Consider the following 18703-nt stretch of genomic DNA (forward strand, 5'->3'; position numbering starts at 1 on the left):
TTAGGGTTAAGCCGGGTGTACACTCCACGACTTTGGCACTGATGTAGCTGTCCCAGACAAGTTATTGCGATTGGAGACAAAATCCCCAATGTCATTGCCTACTCATGCTGGTGGCCATAGAGACACAATCTGAAGTCTACCGATCCCGTCTTTGAGCCATCCCAGACGTTGCAATATTTTCAAATGTTTGATTTTATCTGCACAAAATGTGCAATGCTCTTGTAGTGTGAGATGTGCAACGACAAGTTGAGAACAGTGATCGGCAGTAGCCAATGAAAGCTCGCCAGAGAAGAAGAAAAAGATGATGATGTTGTATTGCATCACCCAGAATGTGTAGACTATCGAGCAAGAGCGATGACTACTACTAATATGCAGGTATACTTTTGAACCAAAGTCAAAGTATCAAATCAATACAGCTCTGAAGTTCACAAGCAATGTTATTCAATAAAAAATATATTGGCTAGATATTTAAACTCTGTATGGCAAGCGTGAATGTCTTACTGAAAACGTTTGAGGCTGCTTTGAGCCACAGCTCATTCTAGCTACATTACCAATCTAATCACGTCATCACATCATTGTTTTCACAAGACTGCGTGGTATCGAGAATCCTCACGATCAAATGAAAAATCTTGTAGTGTGTGACTCCTGTCTGTGCCACATTGTTTAGTGTGCGCACCACTATGTTGTCAAGAGAAAAAACTACTGGAAAGACGGTTGTTTAATGTGAGAGGCTCAGTGATGTAAGGTTAAAGGGTTAAGGTTAGGTCTAGGGTTAGGGGAAGGGTTAGCTAACATGCTAAGTAGTTGCAAAGTAGCTATAAAAGTACTAAGTAGTTGCTAAGTTGCTAATTAGCTAAAATTGTCTGTGATTGTCACGCCTTGGTCATAGTATTTTGTGCTTTCGTTATATATTTGGTCAGGCCAGGGTGTGACATGGGTTTATTTTGTTGTGTTTCGTATTGGGGTTTTATAGGTATTGGGATTGCGGCTGAGTAGGGGTGTAGCATAGGTTTGGCTGCCTGAGGCGGTTCTCAATCAGTCAGGTGATTCTCGTTGTCTCTGATTGGGAACCATATTTAGGTAGCCAGGGTTTCACTGTGTATTTCGTGGGTGATTGTTCCTGTCTCTGTGTAGTTGTTCACCAGACAGGCTGTATAGGTTTTCACGTTCCGTTTGTTGTTTTTGTATATTTAATAGTTATTTCATGTATCGCGATTCTTCATTAAAGAACATGAGTAACCACCACGATGCATTTTGGTCCGACTCTCCTTCAACAGACGAACGCCGTTACAGTGATGAGATTCAAACACCCAACCTTTGGGTTGCTAGACGTTTGCATTATATGTTGGCTTTTGCGTTTAAGTAACCCTATGACTTATGTAACCATACCAAACGTAACATACTAACTTGAGTGTCCCAGATTTTTGTTTACTACTACAGTTGAAGTCGGAAGTTTACATACACTTAGGTTGGAGTCATTAAAACAAGTTTTTACACCACTCCACACATTTCTTGTTAACAAACTATAGTTTTGGCAACTCGGTTAGGACATCTACTTTGTGCATGACACAAGTCATTTTTCCAACAATTGTTTATAGGCAGATTATTTCGCTTGTAATTCACTGTATCACAATTCCAGTGGGTCAGCAGTTTACATACACTAAGTTCACTGTGCCTTTAAACAGCTTGGAAAATTCCAGAAAATTATGTCATGGCTTTAGAAGCTTCTGATAGGCTAATTTACATAATTCGAGTCAATTGTAGGTGTACCTGTGGATGTATTTCAAGGCCTTCCTTCAAACTCAGTGCCTCTTTCCTTGACATCATGGGAAAATAAAAAGAAATCAAACCAAGACCTCAGAAAAATGTGTAGACCTCCACGAGTCTGGTTCATCCTTGGGAGCAATTTCCAAATGCCTGAAAGTACCATGTTCATCTGTACAAAGAATAGTACGCAAGTATAAACACCATGGGACCACGCAGCCGTCATACCGCTCAGGAAGGAGACGCGTTCTGTCTCCTAGAGATGAACGTACATTTGTGCGAAAAGTGCAATCAATCCCAGAACAACAGCAAAGGACCTTGTGAAGATGCTGGAGGAAACAGGTACAAAAGTATCTATATCCACAGTAAAAACGAGTCCTATATCGACATAACCTGAAAGGCCGCTCAGCAAGGAAGAAGCCACTGCTCCAAAACTGCCATAAAAAAAGCCAGACTATGGTTTGCAACTGCACATGGGGACAAAGTGCGTACTTTTTGGAGAAATCTCCTCTGGTCTGATCAAACACAAATAGAAATGTTTGGCCATAATGACCATTGTTATGTTTGGAGGAAAAAGGGGGATGCTTGCAAGCCGAAGAACACCATCCCAACCGTGAAGCACGGGGGTGGCAGCATCATGTTGTGGGGGTGCTTTGCTGCAGGAGGGACTGGTGCAATTCACAAAATAGATGGCATCATGATGTAGGAAAATGATGTGGATATATTGAAGCAACATCTCAAGACATCAGTCACGAAGTTAAAGCTTGGTCACAAATGGGTCTTCCAAATGGGCAATGACCCCAAGCATACTTCCAAAGTTGTGGCAAAATGGCTTAAGGGCAACAAAGTCAAGGTATTGGAGTGGCCATCACAAAGCCCTGACCTCAATCCTATAGAAAATTGGTGGGCAAATCTGAAAAAGCGTGTGCGAGCAAGGAGGCCTAGAAAACTGACTCAGTTACACCAGCTCTGTCAGGACGAATGGGCCAAAATCCACCCAACTTATTTTAGGAAGCTTGTGGGGCTTGCCTGGCCGGTTCCCCTCTCTCCACTGGGATTCTCTGCCTCTAACCCCATTACAGGGGCTGAGTTACTGGCTTACTGGTGCTCTTTCATGCCATCCCTAGGAGGGGTGCGTCACTTGAGTGGGTTGAGTCACTGATGTGATCTTCCTGTCTGGGTTGGCGCCCCCCCTTGGGTTGTGCCGTGGCGGAGATCTTTGTGGGCTATACTCGGCCTTGTCTCAGGATGGTAAGTTGGTGGTTGAAGATATCCCTCTTGTGGTGTGGGGGCTGTGCTTTGGCAAAGTGGGTGGGGTTATATCCTTCCTGTTTGGCCCTGTCCGGGGGTATCATCAGATGGGGCCACAGTGTCTCCTGACCCCTCCTGTCTCAGCCTCCAGTATTTATGCTGCAGTAGTTTGTGTCGGGGGCTAGGGTCAGTTTGTTATATCTGAAGTACTTCTCCTGTCTTATCCGGTGTCTTGTGTGAATTTAAGTATGCTCTCACTAATTCTCTCTTTCTCTCGGAGGACCTGAGCCCTAGGACCATGCCTCAGGACTACCTGGCATGATGACTCCTTGCTGTCCCCAGTCCACCTGGCCGTGCTGCTGCTCCAGTTTCAACTGTTCTGCCTGCGGCTATGGAATCCTGACCTGTTCACCGGACGTGATACCTGTCCCAGACCCGCTGTTTTCAACTCTCTAGAGACAGCAGGAGTGGTAGAGATACTCTTAATGATCGGCTATGAAAAGCCAACTGATTGGCTCTCTAGGTTTCTTCCTAGGTTTTGGCCTTTCTAGGGAGTTTTTCCTAGCCACCGTGCTTCTACACCTGCATTGCTTGCTGTTTGGGGTTTCAGGCTGGGTTTCTGTACAGCACTTTGAGATATCAGCTGATGTACGAAGGACTATATAAATAAATTTGATTTGATTTGGAAGGCTACCCGAAACGTTTGACCAAGGTGAAACAATTTAAAGGCAATGCTACCAAATACTAATTGAGTGTATGTAAATTTCTGACCCACTGTGAATGCGATGAAAGAAATGAAAGCTGAAATAAATAATTCTCTCTATTATTCTGACATTTCACATTCTTAAAATAAAGTGGTGATCCTAACTGACCTAAGACCGGGAATTTTTACTGGGATTAATTGTCAGGAATTGTGAAGAGCTGAGTTTAAATGTATTTGGCTAAGGTGTATGTAAACTTCCGACTTCAACTGTATATGTTATGGCTAGTCTACGAGACCAGGCTGTTCTCTTCTATTTTTAAGACACACCTTTAGAACTAGAACACAGAATAAAGTGCCTTAGCAAAGGTGAGATGAAATTACATGAAAATACATGACTGTTTCTGGCCCCCTGACATGATATAATTTGAGAAACAAGAGTTCATTAACCCAAAAGAAGAGAATCAAAAGTCTGTTGCAAGTAAAACATACAATATTGGCATTATTATGAAATACACCCTGTATTGTGGCTGTTCACTAAAGAATATATGAAGAATAATACTCATCTTAATTCCCACATTGCTGGAATGTTGGTAGAATCATTTCCATCACATAAAACGATGCTGACAGAAGTAATCCCCTGGATGGCGCTATCGCGTAAAGATTCGCCATCGGGTTAAGCCTTACCCTCACACATTTTCCCTTTATTTCTACCACAAATAGCCTATTCTCAAAGTAGGTCAGATTTATGAGCTTTAATGACTTTAAATCAACATCGAATAAAATGTTATACGTCACATGCTTCATAAACAACATGTGTAGACTAACAGTGAAATGCTTACTTACCAACAATGCAGAGAGAAAAATATAAAAAATAATATACAGTACAAATAATAATAGCAGGAATAGATACACAATGAGTAATGATAACTTGGCTATACCGAGTCAATGTGCAGGGGCATTCGGACATTTAGGGAGATATGTTCATATAGCTGGTGCGGCAGGTAGCCTATTGGTTAAGAGCGTTGGGCCAGTAATAAAGGTCGCAGGTTTGAATCTGCAAGCCGACTAGGTAAAAAATCTGATGATGTGCCTTTCAGCAAGGCACTTAACCCTAACTACTCCTGGAAGTCGCACTGGATAAGAGAGTCTGCTAAATGACAAAAAAAATGTAGGGCTAAAGTGACTGGGAAGCAACGTACGTGATGAGTTAGTTTGCGGTCCATAAAATAAAATTACCTATAACAATAGCCTACTAGCCAGGAATTTAAATGAATTCACTCAAACATTTCCCAAGAGGCATTTAGGCTACAGTTTAGATGGGGGCATAAAACTAAAAAGAAAGAACATCCCTTCTAACGTTATAGTTTCACATCCAATCTGTGGGACAGACTCCACCCTGTATCCAATATGGTCAAGTCCTTCCCACCTATCCATAACCAACCATGTTCATTCACCTCCAACTATCAACAGGGATCATACCTATCACTTACAGCGAAGGCAACACAATGCTTTTCACCTGAGAGGATTCAAAATTAATTTCGGATTAATTTCTATTGAAAGATCACAGACATTTACTTTAACCATGGACATTTTCTTATAAAATGTGGATATTTCAAACTAGTTGATTTCTTTTAGAATTCGCTGCAGATCGTTTCAAAGGTATACTTTTTTGATTGGCAACGTTTCAACTGGGCACCAGGTAATTTAGATGATGATGTCTAGGTTGCAGCTATTGCTCCTGTTGTGGTGCGCCATCGCCCTCACTTGGGCACCAGTCGCATCCAGCGATGTGATGGAGAACTCTTTGACAGATGTCCATGATGGAATTAAAGAGCAACTAGAACAGACCGAGGGACCACTTCTGGATGATGAGATGGACAACCAGGAGAACGTTTTAACTCAGGTATTTACGACCTCGCTCTGAATTTGTTTGGATTGACAGGCTAGTTTTACGCATAGCCTACCTATACAAAGCCAGGTGCGACAGTTAATCACAGGGGTGAGGAAGAAAATTGCATTTTCTCAAGCATTATAATTCATAACTTTTGAGTATAGAATAATAATAATTGATACTTTATTGTCTATGAATATTGGCCTGGGAAAAGTTGAACTATTATGTTGCGCACTTATCATGCGTAATTACACATGCACACAGAGCATTGCCATTATAGTCAGTTTTGGCGTTTTGCTTATGAACCATAAAGCATCTGCAATGCGATAAATTGACGGTGGTTGTTTTACCCAGCAAACCAAAATTGGTTCTTTGAACGTTCCCAGAACATTCATTAGGTTGCCCCAAAAGTTTTTACACAAAAACGGTCCAGTTGTGCTGATGATTATACAGTGTTTGTATAAATAATTTGTCTGATGTTGCAAGAACATTCCCAGAACCCATTTTGTTATTACATTACCTGGAAACCTAATAAGAACCTTAGGGAATGTTCTGCGGGTGGTTGTTACAGACGTTGTGCACAACATTCCAAATAAATGTTGTGTTTTTTTTTTAATTCTGGAAAGGAAAAAAAACATTTTGTTATCAAAAAAATCCTTTGAATGGTTTTTGAGATGTTTTCATCCTAATGTTAGATACAATCCTAACTGGAACTTTATTGGAATGTTAGCTAATGTCCTGTGAATGATCCCGGTCTGCTTAGTAGTTACTTTGCAAGTGGTTAAAAAATAAAAAGTATTTTTTTTTGTAAATTAGTCGATTGTTAGTCATTAAACCATTTTCAATGTGCAATGTGCATAGATTATTTGGTATCTGAGAGATGAGATGGTCGTTTTTCCTATGTAGGACTAAATGTATGCATTCTCATGAATATGCTGTGTTGTTCCATATAAGTAATCAATTTAAATAGTTACTTATATCCTATAAGTAATTGCACCAATGCATGGGTCTGTGTGAATTGTGTAATGCTATGCTCCTTCAAATGGTGGACTACCCATGCTCTACCCATCTCTCCTCCATCGTAGCTGCTGGGGGATTATGACAAAGTGAAAACGCTGTCCGAAGGCTCAGACTGTCGCTGTAAATGTATTGTCAGACCCCTGAGCAGAAGTGCCTGCCGGCGGATAGAGGAGGGTGCAGCAACGGCTGAGGACTTTTATACCGTGGAGACTGTGACGTCGGGGCCTAACTGTAAAAAGTGTGCGTGCATAGCCCCGCCCTCTGCTCTGAATCCCTGCGAGGGAGATTACAGGTTCAAGAAGCTGCAGGAGGCGGGGAAAGATGACATCAAGGTAATACACAAGCGCCTGCATCTCTCTGGGGGGGAAACAACACCACACCGGTTCCTTCTTAGAACAACCCCCGTCTGTATTATCTTTATCAAACAAGGAGTCCTTTCCAGTGGAATATTTACTCAAACTGTACTTGATCTGATGGAAATGTCCACGTCATAAAGCGGGTATTGAATACAGCGTACATGACAGTAAGACTTTACAACTAAAATAACATGGAAAGATGTACTGGGATGGATTCTGACTACTGTGATCTTGCTTTTACAGCTCTCAACAATAATGGAGTTGCTGGAGGGAGCGTTTTACGGGATGGATCTGTTAAAGTTACACTCAGTTACAACTAAACTTCTCAGGAGGGTTGACAATATAGAAACGGTTCGTATACTGACACTCATACGCAAGTCACAGTCATAGCTTATATACCTTAAAGTCTGTGGTGGTGGTACTGGCTTCTCACCCTTTTACTTTGCCCCTGTCGGTGTCCAGACCTTTTCTCGAAACCACACGGAGAAGGAGAAAGTGAGTGTGAGGAGCCGCTCTAGTGAGGAGAATGAGAGAGAGAAGGAGAGAAGAGCACAGCAGAGGATGGAAAAGAGAAAACGTCTAACTGAGCTGAAGCCGTCCCTGCAGAAGGATACGGCGGCAGCCTATACTAACACAGAGGTAATGGCGCACACACACTATGATAACACAGAGGTAACCAAGGCTGTCATTCACTCCAGATGTAGAGTGGAAACAATGGCGAGGGATTAAGGTAGCCAGTAGCCTGGCAGCCTCTTTAATACAGTGGCGAGATCCAAACTAGTCTGGGGTCTTGACTACAACAGTTTTCAGACAGCCCAGAAAACAATGACTTAAAATGACCGTCTGTCTTACTTTGAACCTCGACTGCATTCATTTTCACAAAACCAATGCGATCAAAACCATAGCATTTGGTTCTGTAGCCTAGTATTACAATTAAGAATCAGAAATAGAAACCTTTAGTGCCATGCAACAAACAAATGGTTGCTAAGAACTTATTGTGTAGCCACAGTTCAACATGTATAGTACAGTTGTCTCACTAAAAGCTTTACGAAAACACATGTGATTTGCTCCTTTGTGATTGGATCCTCCTAAAGAAGAAGTATGAGGAGCGCTACGTGGGGGCCAAGGGCCAAGGGGCCACCAGGCCCATGCTGAAGAGGAGCCAGCCAGAGGACAGGGAGGAGCCCCAGTGGCCCCTGAAAGGCAAGGTGGGGCCCAACGGCATGGTCATCAGAGGGGTGACCTTCTACAAGGCCAACACAGTGGACGATGGAGCCGCTGAAGAGCTCAGTAAGTCAATTTATATACTGGACAGAATACTAGAATAACTAACATAGCAGTAGTCCATCCAGTTCAGAACATACAGCAAACCTTCCCATTGATTTTAGTGTTGAAGGCTTCTTTTTTAAGGGGTGGGTCTCTACATTGGGGCTATGCCTATGGACATGTTTTGTTCTGGGTTTTTAATAGGACATTGGAGAGGCTTCTTGAGTATATTGGTGTAAATGCTTCTTAACCCTTTGTGCTGCTCATTCACCACCAGCAGCAGAGGAAACCCTGAGCGGTGATGGTTCCATGGACCTGCTCATCGATGACCAGCTACTGAGACCCACCCAGCCCAGACCTGTGGCAGGCCCCCCGACACCTGCATCCCAAGACAGGAAGGGGAACCCAGATGACCAGGCCACTGACACCCCCAAAACAGCCGCTAGTCCCCAAAGGAATCCCATTGCATCTGCCCCTGGAGATACCGGGACACCATCAACCACTGTTTCCATCCCGACCACCACCACCATTCAAACAAACACTAACACACCGGTTGCGACCACCACAACCACCATTCAACCAGCGACTACCACAACCACCACTCAACCAGCGACCACTAGAAAACTTGAAACCTTGTCTGTTTTGACCACGTCTCCAACCACTGCACTGCAAAATGTCAACAGCACCACAGCTCCGACCAGCAAGGTGACTAGTGTGCCCAGACCCAAGCATCACATCAGCTGGACAGAGGGCCACTCAGAGGTTCCCTCGGCGACCCCTAAAGTCCCTGGTAAAAAAAAAACTTTGGTTGAGGGGGAATTAGATTTTCCAAAGTCACATTTTAATTTGATACTTTTTTCTGGTGGAAAATAGTGTTATTTGTTTGAACTTTAAATACTTGAGGAAAGTACATATGTTGTCTTTATCTCTGTATGTTTACTAACAGGCCTGTGCAAAGACACTTTGGCCACCATCTCTGACCCAGTGACCCATAATACCTACGGCCGGAAGGAAGGTGCCTGGATGAAGGACCCGAAGGGCAACGGAAATGTAATCTATGTCACCAACTACTACTATGGCAACAACCTACTGGAATTCCGCGACATGGACACCTTCAAAAAAGGTATTCTCACAATTGACTAGTCCCAAAACCGAGTTGCTGTTTAGGTCCTGGGTGCCAAGATTACATTACATGTAATGGTGGAATTTGAATCGTGCGATGCGCATTGCTCAATATATAGAATACTCTCTTACTTCTGCATTGTCTTTTTTCCTGTCAGGACGCTTCACCAATTCCTACAAGCTGCCGTACAACTGGATCGGCACGGGCCACGTCGTATACAACGGAGCCTTCTACTACAACCGGGCCTTCTCCCGTGACATCATCAAGTTTGACTTGCGTCTACGCTACGTTGCGGCCTGGACAACGCTGCACGACGCAGTGTTTGAGGAGGAGGAGGACTCCTCCTGGAGGTGGCGAGGACACTCGGACATCGACTTTGGGGTGGACGAGAGCGGCCTGTGGTTGGTGTACCCTGCGCTGGACGAGGAGGGCTTCCACCAGGAAGTAATCATGCTAAACCGTGTGAACCCGGCTGACCTCAGCCTCCAGAGTACGTTCAGAACAGGCCTGAGGAGACACTTCTACGGAAACTCCTTTGTCATCTGTGGCGTCCTGTACGCGGTGGACAACTATGAGCGTACCCACGCCAATATATCCTACGCCTTTGACACGCACACACACACCCAAATGATCCCCAGATTACCATTCACAAACAACTACACGTACACAACGCAAATCGACTACAACCCCAAGGACAAAAAGCTGTATGCATGGGACAACGGTCACCAGGTGACATACGATGTTATATTTGCATATTAAAAGCTGTGGAGTAGTGCTAAAATAAAAAGGGACCAGCACTTTTTTTGTATAAAAGTTTAAAAATATATATATATAAAAAAATGGTCTTAGTGGATTGTAGAGCAGTCTACATGGCCTTTATGTGTTGTACTGTATAATCCACGTTTATGTTGTTCCAGGCTCCCGTGTTGTCCCAGCGCATGTTGTTGTATTTTATATAATGGTCATGGTCTTTAATTGCCCAAAGGGCAGCAAGCAAGATCATTCAGCGAAGCAAGACAAGGTATTTTCTTACTGCTTGTTAGAAGTTTAAAGTGTATGTTGTATATACATCAATTAAAAAATAAAACTGTTAATAAAATATGCATTCAAACATGAATGCTGACACACAAACAAGTCATCAATACTAGGACTTGTTACTGTCCATGGTTTTATTTCTGAAAACCCTTTTGAAGGTACTGCAAATACCATGACAAACCTTGAAGCGACTCAAACAAAAGTAGGTCATTATCACACCCTCATTTGACACGTTTCAAATAATGCAAATAATGGCCACATCTCACATGATGTTTGTATGATATATACAAATGAGTCTTGCGTATAATTGTTTGAATGTCTCATTTTGCTCAGTCACCAACATGGCTTTAAAAAGCAACAAGCATAATATCACAGGATAGGTAGGTCTATTCACTTTTAAATATGTGCAATATATCTTGTTAACATGGCTCAATTCCATCAATAGGGTCCAGAATCAATTCATGTTTTGTATTAAGCTATTTTCAATTTAGTTCAATTTTTGCTCATCTAAAAGAATGCTATAGCAGTAGGGTCAAGACAGTGAAGGTTACCAAAGGGTTCAACTTTAAGTCCACTATTTATTCTACCTAAAGACCTACAGTAGATGCGTGCACTGTCATTATGTCCATTTAACCTGAACCAGATGCTCTAAACTAAGCAATATGGAAGTAAACAGTTGCTGGACAACTTCTTAAGAAGTCTTAATAGATTTGTAACATTTGAGGCACAGGGACTTTTGGAATGTGGAAGACAGAGGATGTGCGAAATCTGATGCTAAGCATTTCCAAAGAGGAAGACAAGGCTACTTTTCTGTCACAGTTTATTAAATACACCAAAATGTTGGTAAAATGATAGGTTTTTAGATTGCCAGGCCTTTTAGGTAAGGCCAATTTCAGGCAGAGTCTGATAGAACACCAACCGATGCTGATGCCTTTCCGTTGGCATGGGTGGATTGGAAGTCAGTGGTGTTGGCGCGTAGGATCTCTGGGATGCTGGAGGTTTTGATGTGGAGGATCTTGGTGTCCATGACCTCACAGTCAATCTGCATCATCACCTCAAATGTGTCGTCCTTGATGACAGAGTCTGTAATGGAATACGATAAGTCCAACATATGATTATAATGAAAATCAAAACCATTCATTGGTTTATATTCAGTTGTCTGGAGTCTAGATGCCTCAACAGTCAGAAGCCACATCTGAACGTTTTATGTAGTACAAGCCTCAGCACCATCAGCACTTTTTAGCAGACATCTAATGTTGTTGAGTTTCACTGTATAGGCCATTTGAGAGGATCTCCTGACAAAATCCCATTATACTGTCTCTCCATAAGGATCCCATCCCAAAAAGTCTGTCCCCTTTGTACTCTAAATCCCAAATGTAATAGTCATTATCTGGTTCACCGCCTTCTCTCGGAGACGCTGTCTGGCGTCAGGTGGCTGAGGAGCCTGCATTACTACTGCAGGGTGAGCTCCGGCTCCTAGAAGAACACCTGCTGAAGCCATCAGCCACACAACCACCGGAACGGCCAGGTTCATGTGGCTTAGCTAGCGGGAGGAATTTACTAGCACATGGAGGGATCGGGTTTTGGATCTAAAAGGTGATTAATGTATACGGAAATGACATCGGAAAGGTTACTCAGCCGGTGCATTTTGCAGACACGTGGTGCTGTAGAGCGAGGGAGCTATGTGGGTGTTTTCTACTGAAGCAATAAGACCAGAGGAGGTGTGGTATATGACCAATATACCACGGCGAAGGGATGTTCTTAAGTCCGACGCAACGTGGAGTGCCTGGACACAGCCCTTAGCCGTGGTATATTGGCCATATATCACAAAACCCAGAGGTGCCTTATTGCTATTATAAACTGGTTACCAATGTAATTAGAGGCAGTAAAACTCTGTTTTGTCATACCTGTGGTATACGGTCTGATATACAACAGCCTTCAGCCAATCAGAATTCAGGGCTCAAACTGCCCAGTTTACGATATAAGTTTGATGATAAGAATGCAGCTGATTTGGATGGTCCTTCTGTTTGTGGTCTGAATATCTGATTGAGAGAGAAAAGAGATGGTCATAGTTTTCTCTGTCGACGGTCATGGTTTTCTCTGCCGAGTGCGCGTCGGCAGAGAAAACCATGACAGTCAACTGTGAAGACTGTATGTAAAACGGAGCTGTATACAAGTTATAAAAGACTCTGCATGCCTGCATGCATGAGATAATCCACTATATAAAAAACATATTACCCAATAAAGTGAGATAAATATGCCTTGTACATTAAATTAGATTGAATTTAACACATTATTTTGTTACTGTTCTTTTTCAAGAGTGCTGAATCTGACAGACAGTATTTTTGTCCACTGAATCAGAGTTTTTGAACGCCTGCATTGTCTCTAGATGACAGTTTTAAGGTGTTCAGTTGTTTGGGAGACAGATTATTATTCCAAATGGCACACCTGTATATTGATACAGACCATGAGCCCAGCTAATTACAAATGGCACACCTGTATATTGATACAGACCTGAGGTTGGAACCGGGTTAAGGAACAGAACCAAAAAAACGGAAAATAAACATTTTTCGAGGGACAAAATCTGAATCGGGAACGAAAGTGATTGATACTGTTCCGAAACAGAACTTTTATGTTAAAAGCATGGTAATCATTTATTAACTTTATTTTACTCCCGGGCAGTACCACAAAAATGTGAAACAAACAAAGAGCCTATGCAAAGCTCTCACTGTCACTCAGAAACATATTCCAGTGTCTGCCTGCCAGCTGAAAATCTTAGCCAGTGTGTGTGCGTGTCGGCTACCTGCCCCTCTGAAGCATAGGCTACTGTAGCCTACAATACTTTACAAGCGCGATTCAGAAATTAAGGAGAGATGTTAACTTGGATACGGTTTTTCAATGCTAGTTAAGGATACTAATTGTTATCACGTTTCACATTGGATGTATTTCCTTACAAAGCGTTCTGACGTGTTTTTAACCTGAAAAATGTTGCGCCTTACGCATTAAAACACCTTTTTATTTTTTATTTGTTTAACTAGGCAAGTCAGTTAAGAACAAATTCTTATTTTCAATGACACCATAGGAACAGTGGGTTAACTGCCATGTTCCGGGACAGAGTTGTACCTTGTCAGCTCGGGGGTTTGAACTTGCAACCTTCCAGTTACTAGTCCAACGCTCTAACCACTAGGCTACCCTGCCGCCCCACCTATAGCGTGCCCGCTCCAAACTGCTCTAACTGCACTGATTGGTGAAGTAATCTACTATCGAGCTTAAAAAAGGAACAGAAAGGAACGATATAATCCGGCATGTTTTTCGGGGGTTTGAACCGGTTCAGAACTGTATTTTGCAGGTCGAAATAGTGCAATCGAATGCAAACAGTAAGCGACTGGAAATAGTTTAGGTTCCAACCCGATACAGACCATACCAGAGTACCATAACTGATTCCAAATATCACCCTTGCTGATACACACCAGGCAGGTCTACTAATTCGAGTCAGCCCACAGCCCCTCATCTCACTCCACCCCACCCCCCTCCCCAAATCCCTTTCTCTCAGCTCCCCATCCAGTTTCCCTTTGGGGTTACTCGGTGAGATGGGTCTTTGGGTGAGACCAACCAGAAACATAACCATGTTGACACGGCAAAGTGAGGTGGCGTATTTCAAATCATGAGGGAAAATACTCAATTGCCCTTCATTATCCTTCACATACCATGCAGTCCCTTCAACTGAGGCCAATATTGGTTATGATAAGGTTACCCAAAAGGCCAACTGGCATTTTTGCACAGTATGTTGCAGACCCGAAGAGTGATTCGGAGGACAAATCCACTAATTTATTAGAGTAGTAAGGAATATCAAAGACATTTCTACAGATGGAAGCTATTTATGGCAAAAGGGGGTATTTCTAAACAACCACACTCTATGGCTGGGGCAAATTACAACCTACCGTTACAATCATCTGGCAATCACAGCGCATTCGGAAAGTATTCAGACATTGCAGCGTTACATTACAGCGTTATTCTAAAATTGACGAGGAAAATATTTAATTCAATCAATCTACACACAATACCCCATAATGACAAAGCAAAACATTTTTTTTGTGTAAATTTTGGCAAATGTATTAAAAATAAAAAACAGAAATTCCTTATTTACATAAGTATTCAGACCCTTTGCTATGAGACTCGGAATTGAGCTCAGGTGCATCCTGTTTCCATTGATCATCCTTAAGATGTTTCTACAACTTGGAGTCCACATGTGGCAAATCCAATTGATTGGATATGATTTGGAAAGGCACACACCTGTCTATATAAGGTCCCACAGTTGACAGTGAATGTCAAAACAAAAACCAAGCCATGAGCTTGAAGGAATTGTCCGTAGTGCTTTGAGACAGGATTGTGTCAAGGCACAGATCTGGGGAAGGGTACTAAAAAATGTCTGCAGCATTGAAGGTCCCCAAGAACAAAATGGACTCCATCATTCTTAAATGGATGAAGTTTGGAACCAGCAAGACCTTTCCTAGAACTTGCCGCCCGGCCAAACTGAGCAATCGGGGGAGAAGGGCCTTGGTCAGGGAGGTGACCAAGAACCCAATGGTCACTTTGACAAAGCTCCAGAGTTCCTCTATGGAGATGGGAAAACCTTCCAGAAGGACAACCATCTATCCAGCACTCCACCAATCAGGCCTTTATGGTAGAGTGGCCAGACGGAAGCCACTCCTCAGTAAAAGGCACATGAAGGCCCGCTTGGAGTTTGCAAAAAGGCACCTAAAAGGACTCCCAGACCATGAAAAACAAGATTCTCTGGTCTGATGAAACGCAGACTGAACTCTTTGGCCTGAATACCAAGCATCACATCGGGAGGAAACCTGGCACCATCCCTATGGCGAAGCATGGCGGTAGCAGCTTCATGCTGTGGGGATGTTTTTCAGCGGCAGGGACTGGGAGACTAGTCAGGATCGAGGGAAAGATGAACAGAGCAAAGTACCGAAAGATCCTTGATGAAAATCTGCTCCAGAGCGCTCAGGACCTCAGACTGGGGTCGAAGGTTCACCTTCCAACAGGACAATGACCCTAAGCACACAGACAAGACAACACAGGAGTGGCTTCGGGACAAGTCTCTGAATGTCCATGAGTTTCCCAGCCAGAGCCCAGAATTGAACCCGATTTAACATCTCTGGAGAGACCTGAAAATAGCTGTGCAGCAACGCTCCCCATCCAACCTGACAGAGCTTGAGAGGATCTGCAGAGAAGAATAGGAGAAACTCCCCAAATACAGGTGTGCAAAGCTTGTAGCATCATCATACCCAAGAAGACTCGAGGCTGTAATCGCTGCCAAAGGTGCTTCAAAAAAAGAACTGACACGTCTGTCACATTTGCTCAGTGTGAACCTGCTTTCATCTGTGAAGAGCACAGGGCACCAGTGGCGAATTTGCCAATCTTGGTGTTCTCTGGCAAATGCCAAACGTCCTGCATGGTGTTGGGTTGTAAGCACAACCCCCACCTGTGGACGTCGGGCCCTCATACCACCCTCATGGAGTCTGTTTCTGACCGCTTGAGCAGACACATGCACATTTGTAGGGCTCTGGCAGTGCTCCTCCTGCTCCTCCTTGCACAAAGGCGGCGGTAGCGGTCCTGCTGCTGGGTTGTTGCCCTCCTACGGCCTCCTCCACGTCTCCTGATGTACTGGCCTGTCTCCTGGTAGCGCCTCTATGCTCTGGACACTACGCTGACAGACACAGCAAACATTCTTGCCACAGCTCGCATTGATGTCCCATCCTGGATGAGCTGCACTACCTGAGCCACTTGTGTGGGTTGTAGACTGCATCTCATAATACCACTAGAGTGAAAGCACCGCCAGCATTCAAAAGTGACCAAAACATCAGCCAGGAAGCAGTGTATATATGAGAGAGTATGGATAGAGGGTGCTGAAGGTACACACAACAGGGTGGCAGGCATCTTAGCGGTTAGAAGGTTGGGACAGTAACCGAAAGGTTGCTTGTTTGAATCACCGAGCTGACAAGGTGAAAAATCTGTTGATGTGCCCTTGAGCAAGGCACTTAACCCTAATTGCTCCAGGGTGGCCGTTGATAATGGCTGACACTGGCCGTGACCTCTCCGAGGTTGTCTCAGTTGGGATATGCAAAAAGAAAAAACACATTTCCAACATACACATGCGTATTAATACACACTTGTACATGTGTGAAATAGGAAAAATATAAGCAAGCAACAAGCCGTCCGCACACTGTTCTGTTTTGTAAGACGATGCACAGCTGCATAACAAAGTTGATCCATACGACTCAGAAAACAGGTCATGGAAAGTTTCAGACCATTAAGAGTGTAAAGAGGGTAAGAGAGGCCTCTGCAGTGCTCGATTCCTTGAGGGGCCTCCCGAGAGGCACTAACGTATGTTCACAAGGGCCTGGCTGATAGCCATGACGGTGGGGCTCCTGGATTGAGGGCAGCCGTTCCACGGAGGACTCCAAGGAGGCCCCTGTCTGTAAGGGCTGAGCTCTGAGAGACAGTGTGGTTGCGGAATGGATACACCATGATAATAGATCCAAAGCACAGTGGTCTCACAGCACTTACTGCTGAGCATAGAGCTTCTATGAGCACGTTTCTATGAGTTTCTACATGGGGAAACCTCAGACGCTATGAGAATCAAGTGCAGTGGTTGTTTTCCAATTTGGACTTTTCACATTTTATACATCTTAACAAAACGTTTGAATGCTAATCATAGTACATATTATGGCAATACTTAGTAGCTTAAAATACAGACCTATAAAATGTATCAATAATGAATCATAACTGCACACACACAAAAAAAAAACCACATTCTGATGCCTGAGGGGACAGAACCCAAACAAAGGAGGGTGAGTAAGTTCAACAGGGAGCCCCATGACCTAGTCAAATCTGACTCATATTTTCAAGCACTTCTCTGAAACGGTCACTGGAGAGACAGTAAATCACTTAAGATTAGAAAAGAAAAATGTCCTGTACAGTACTGTCTCTGAACTCCAGGAAGTATATATTCTTTCCTTAAAAGGGCATGGAAAATACAACAGCGTCCCCCTATCATCTGTATCCCACTTCCTTTCCTTTTCTTCAGGGTAGAAGGGACACCAACAGACCAATACAATTCCCCTCAGCCAAATAGCCTAATTCATTGCACATGCCAGAAATACAAAGAGCTTAGCTTACACATGAAAGCTATTTCTGTTACTAAATCAATAGGAAGAAAATACAGAGGAAAGCTTTCAAGACTACAAGAAAAAGTGAGTGAGTATTCATCCACCACACTAACAATCAGTTGTTGAAGCTGGTTCAAGCTTTCACTAAACTAATGACTATACTGATAGTGAGTGTAGGTTTTCTGTTTATACACTGTGGGTAGGTGGAGGTGTAAATTGGCCGTGGCTTCTGATTACGTAAAAGCTCTGCTCTAAAACGTACAATAAACTTCCTTAGAGTTCAGAGTCCAAAGTTTATATTTGGCATGCAGTTTCTCAGTTCACATTGTCTACTGGTCCTTACCATTCACATTAATAGCTGGTAACACCAAGGACATCTTTGGCCTGCTCCCCTTGCTGTGGTTAGTTGCAGGGAGCAGAAGGTGATCCTAGAGAAACAGAGAGAGAATGGGGGATTAGAGAGTGGATGCAGTGAGTCATTACTCATGAGTTGATCTAGTCTTTAGACAATAAGGAGATACATTTGACAGTAGAGATGTTGTGCTGTTCAGGGCGGATTTTCTCTCACAAATCCCAGTAGGTCTATGCATGTGTACTCCATTTGATTTAACCTTTATTTAACTACAGTACCAGTCAAAAGTTTGGACACAACTACTCATTCAAGGGTTTTTCTTTATTTTTTCACTATTTTCTACATTGTAGAATAATAGAAGACGTCAAAACTATGAAATAACACATGGAATCATGTAGTAACCAGTGGCGTAAAGTGTCAAATTCACACACTTATCAACAGAAGACATTGGTCGTCCCTACTACCGCTGACCTTGCGGACTCACTAAACACAATTGCATCTTTTGTAAATAATGTCTGAGTGTTGGAGTGTGCCCCTGGCAATATATACATAAAAACAAGAAAATTGTGCTGTCTGCTTTGGTTAATATAAGGAATTTGAAATGATTTATACTTTTGATTCTTAAGTATATTTTAGCTATTCAATTTACATTTGATACTTAAGTATATTTAAAACCAAATACTTTTAGACTTTTACTCAAGTAGTATTTACTGGATGACTTTTGCTTTTACTTGAGTAACTTTCTATTAAAAGGTATCTAT

At 43.0% G+C, this 18703-nt stretch overlaps 2 protein-coding genes across 6 annotated transcripts in view; one reads left to right on the top strand and one right to left on the bottom strand.

Annotated features, from left to right (window-relative positions):
• Positions 1–4909: 4909 nt before the first annotated feature.
• Positions 4910–10473, top strand: olfml2bb (olfactomedin-like 2Bb). Of its 3 annotated transcripts, none has more exons than XM_035800282.2 (8): positions 4910–5621; positions 6695–6961; positions 7229–7336; positions 7448–7624; positions 8083–8275; positions 8529–9041; positions 9198–9374; positions 9532–10473. In XM_035800282.2, exons 1-8 carry the CDS (start codon positions 5427–5429, stop codon positions 10131–10133), a joined length of 2232 nt encoding a protein of 743 aa, XP_035656175.1. In that variant the 5' UTR covers positions 4910–5426; the 3' UTR covers positions 10134–10473. The 3 variants fall into 3 exon arrangements, with proteins under 3 accessions (XP_035656175.1, XP_035656172.1, XP_035656173.1); XM_035800279.2 differs by having other exon boundaries at positions 4969–5621; positions 8080–8275; XM_035800280.2 differs by having other exon boundaries at positions 4972–5621; positions 8080–8275; positions 8532–9041.
• A 39-nt stretch (positions 10474–10512) lies between these two features.
• LOC118402241 (cyclic AMP-dependent transcription factor ATF-6 alpha-like) overlaps positions 10513–18703 on the bottom strand; it is a 44379-nt gene continuing 36188 nt past the window's right edge. For all 3 annotated transcript variants that reach the window (XM_035800284.2, XM_035800285.2, XM_035800283.2), the window contains exons 15-16: positions 17934–18018; positions 10513–11492 (exon numbers count right to left, since the gene is read on the bottom strand). In XM_035800284.2, the coding sequence (XP_035656177.1) occupies positions 11302–11492; positions 17934–18018 (276 nt within the window). In that variant the 3' untranslated portion in view covers positions 10513–11301. The remainder of the gene's footprint in view (positions 11493–17933; positions 18019–18703) is intronic.

This window comes from Oncorhynchus keta, chromosome 23 (assembly GCF_023373465.1).
Source record: "Oncorhynchus keta strain PuntledgeMale-10-30-2019 chromosome 23, Oket_V2, whole genome shotgun sequence".
Classification (NCBI taxonomy): domain Eukaryota; kingdom Metazoa; phylum Chordata; class Actinopteri; order Salmoniformes; family Salmonidae; genus Oncorhynchus; species Oncorhynchus keta.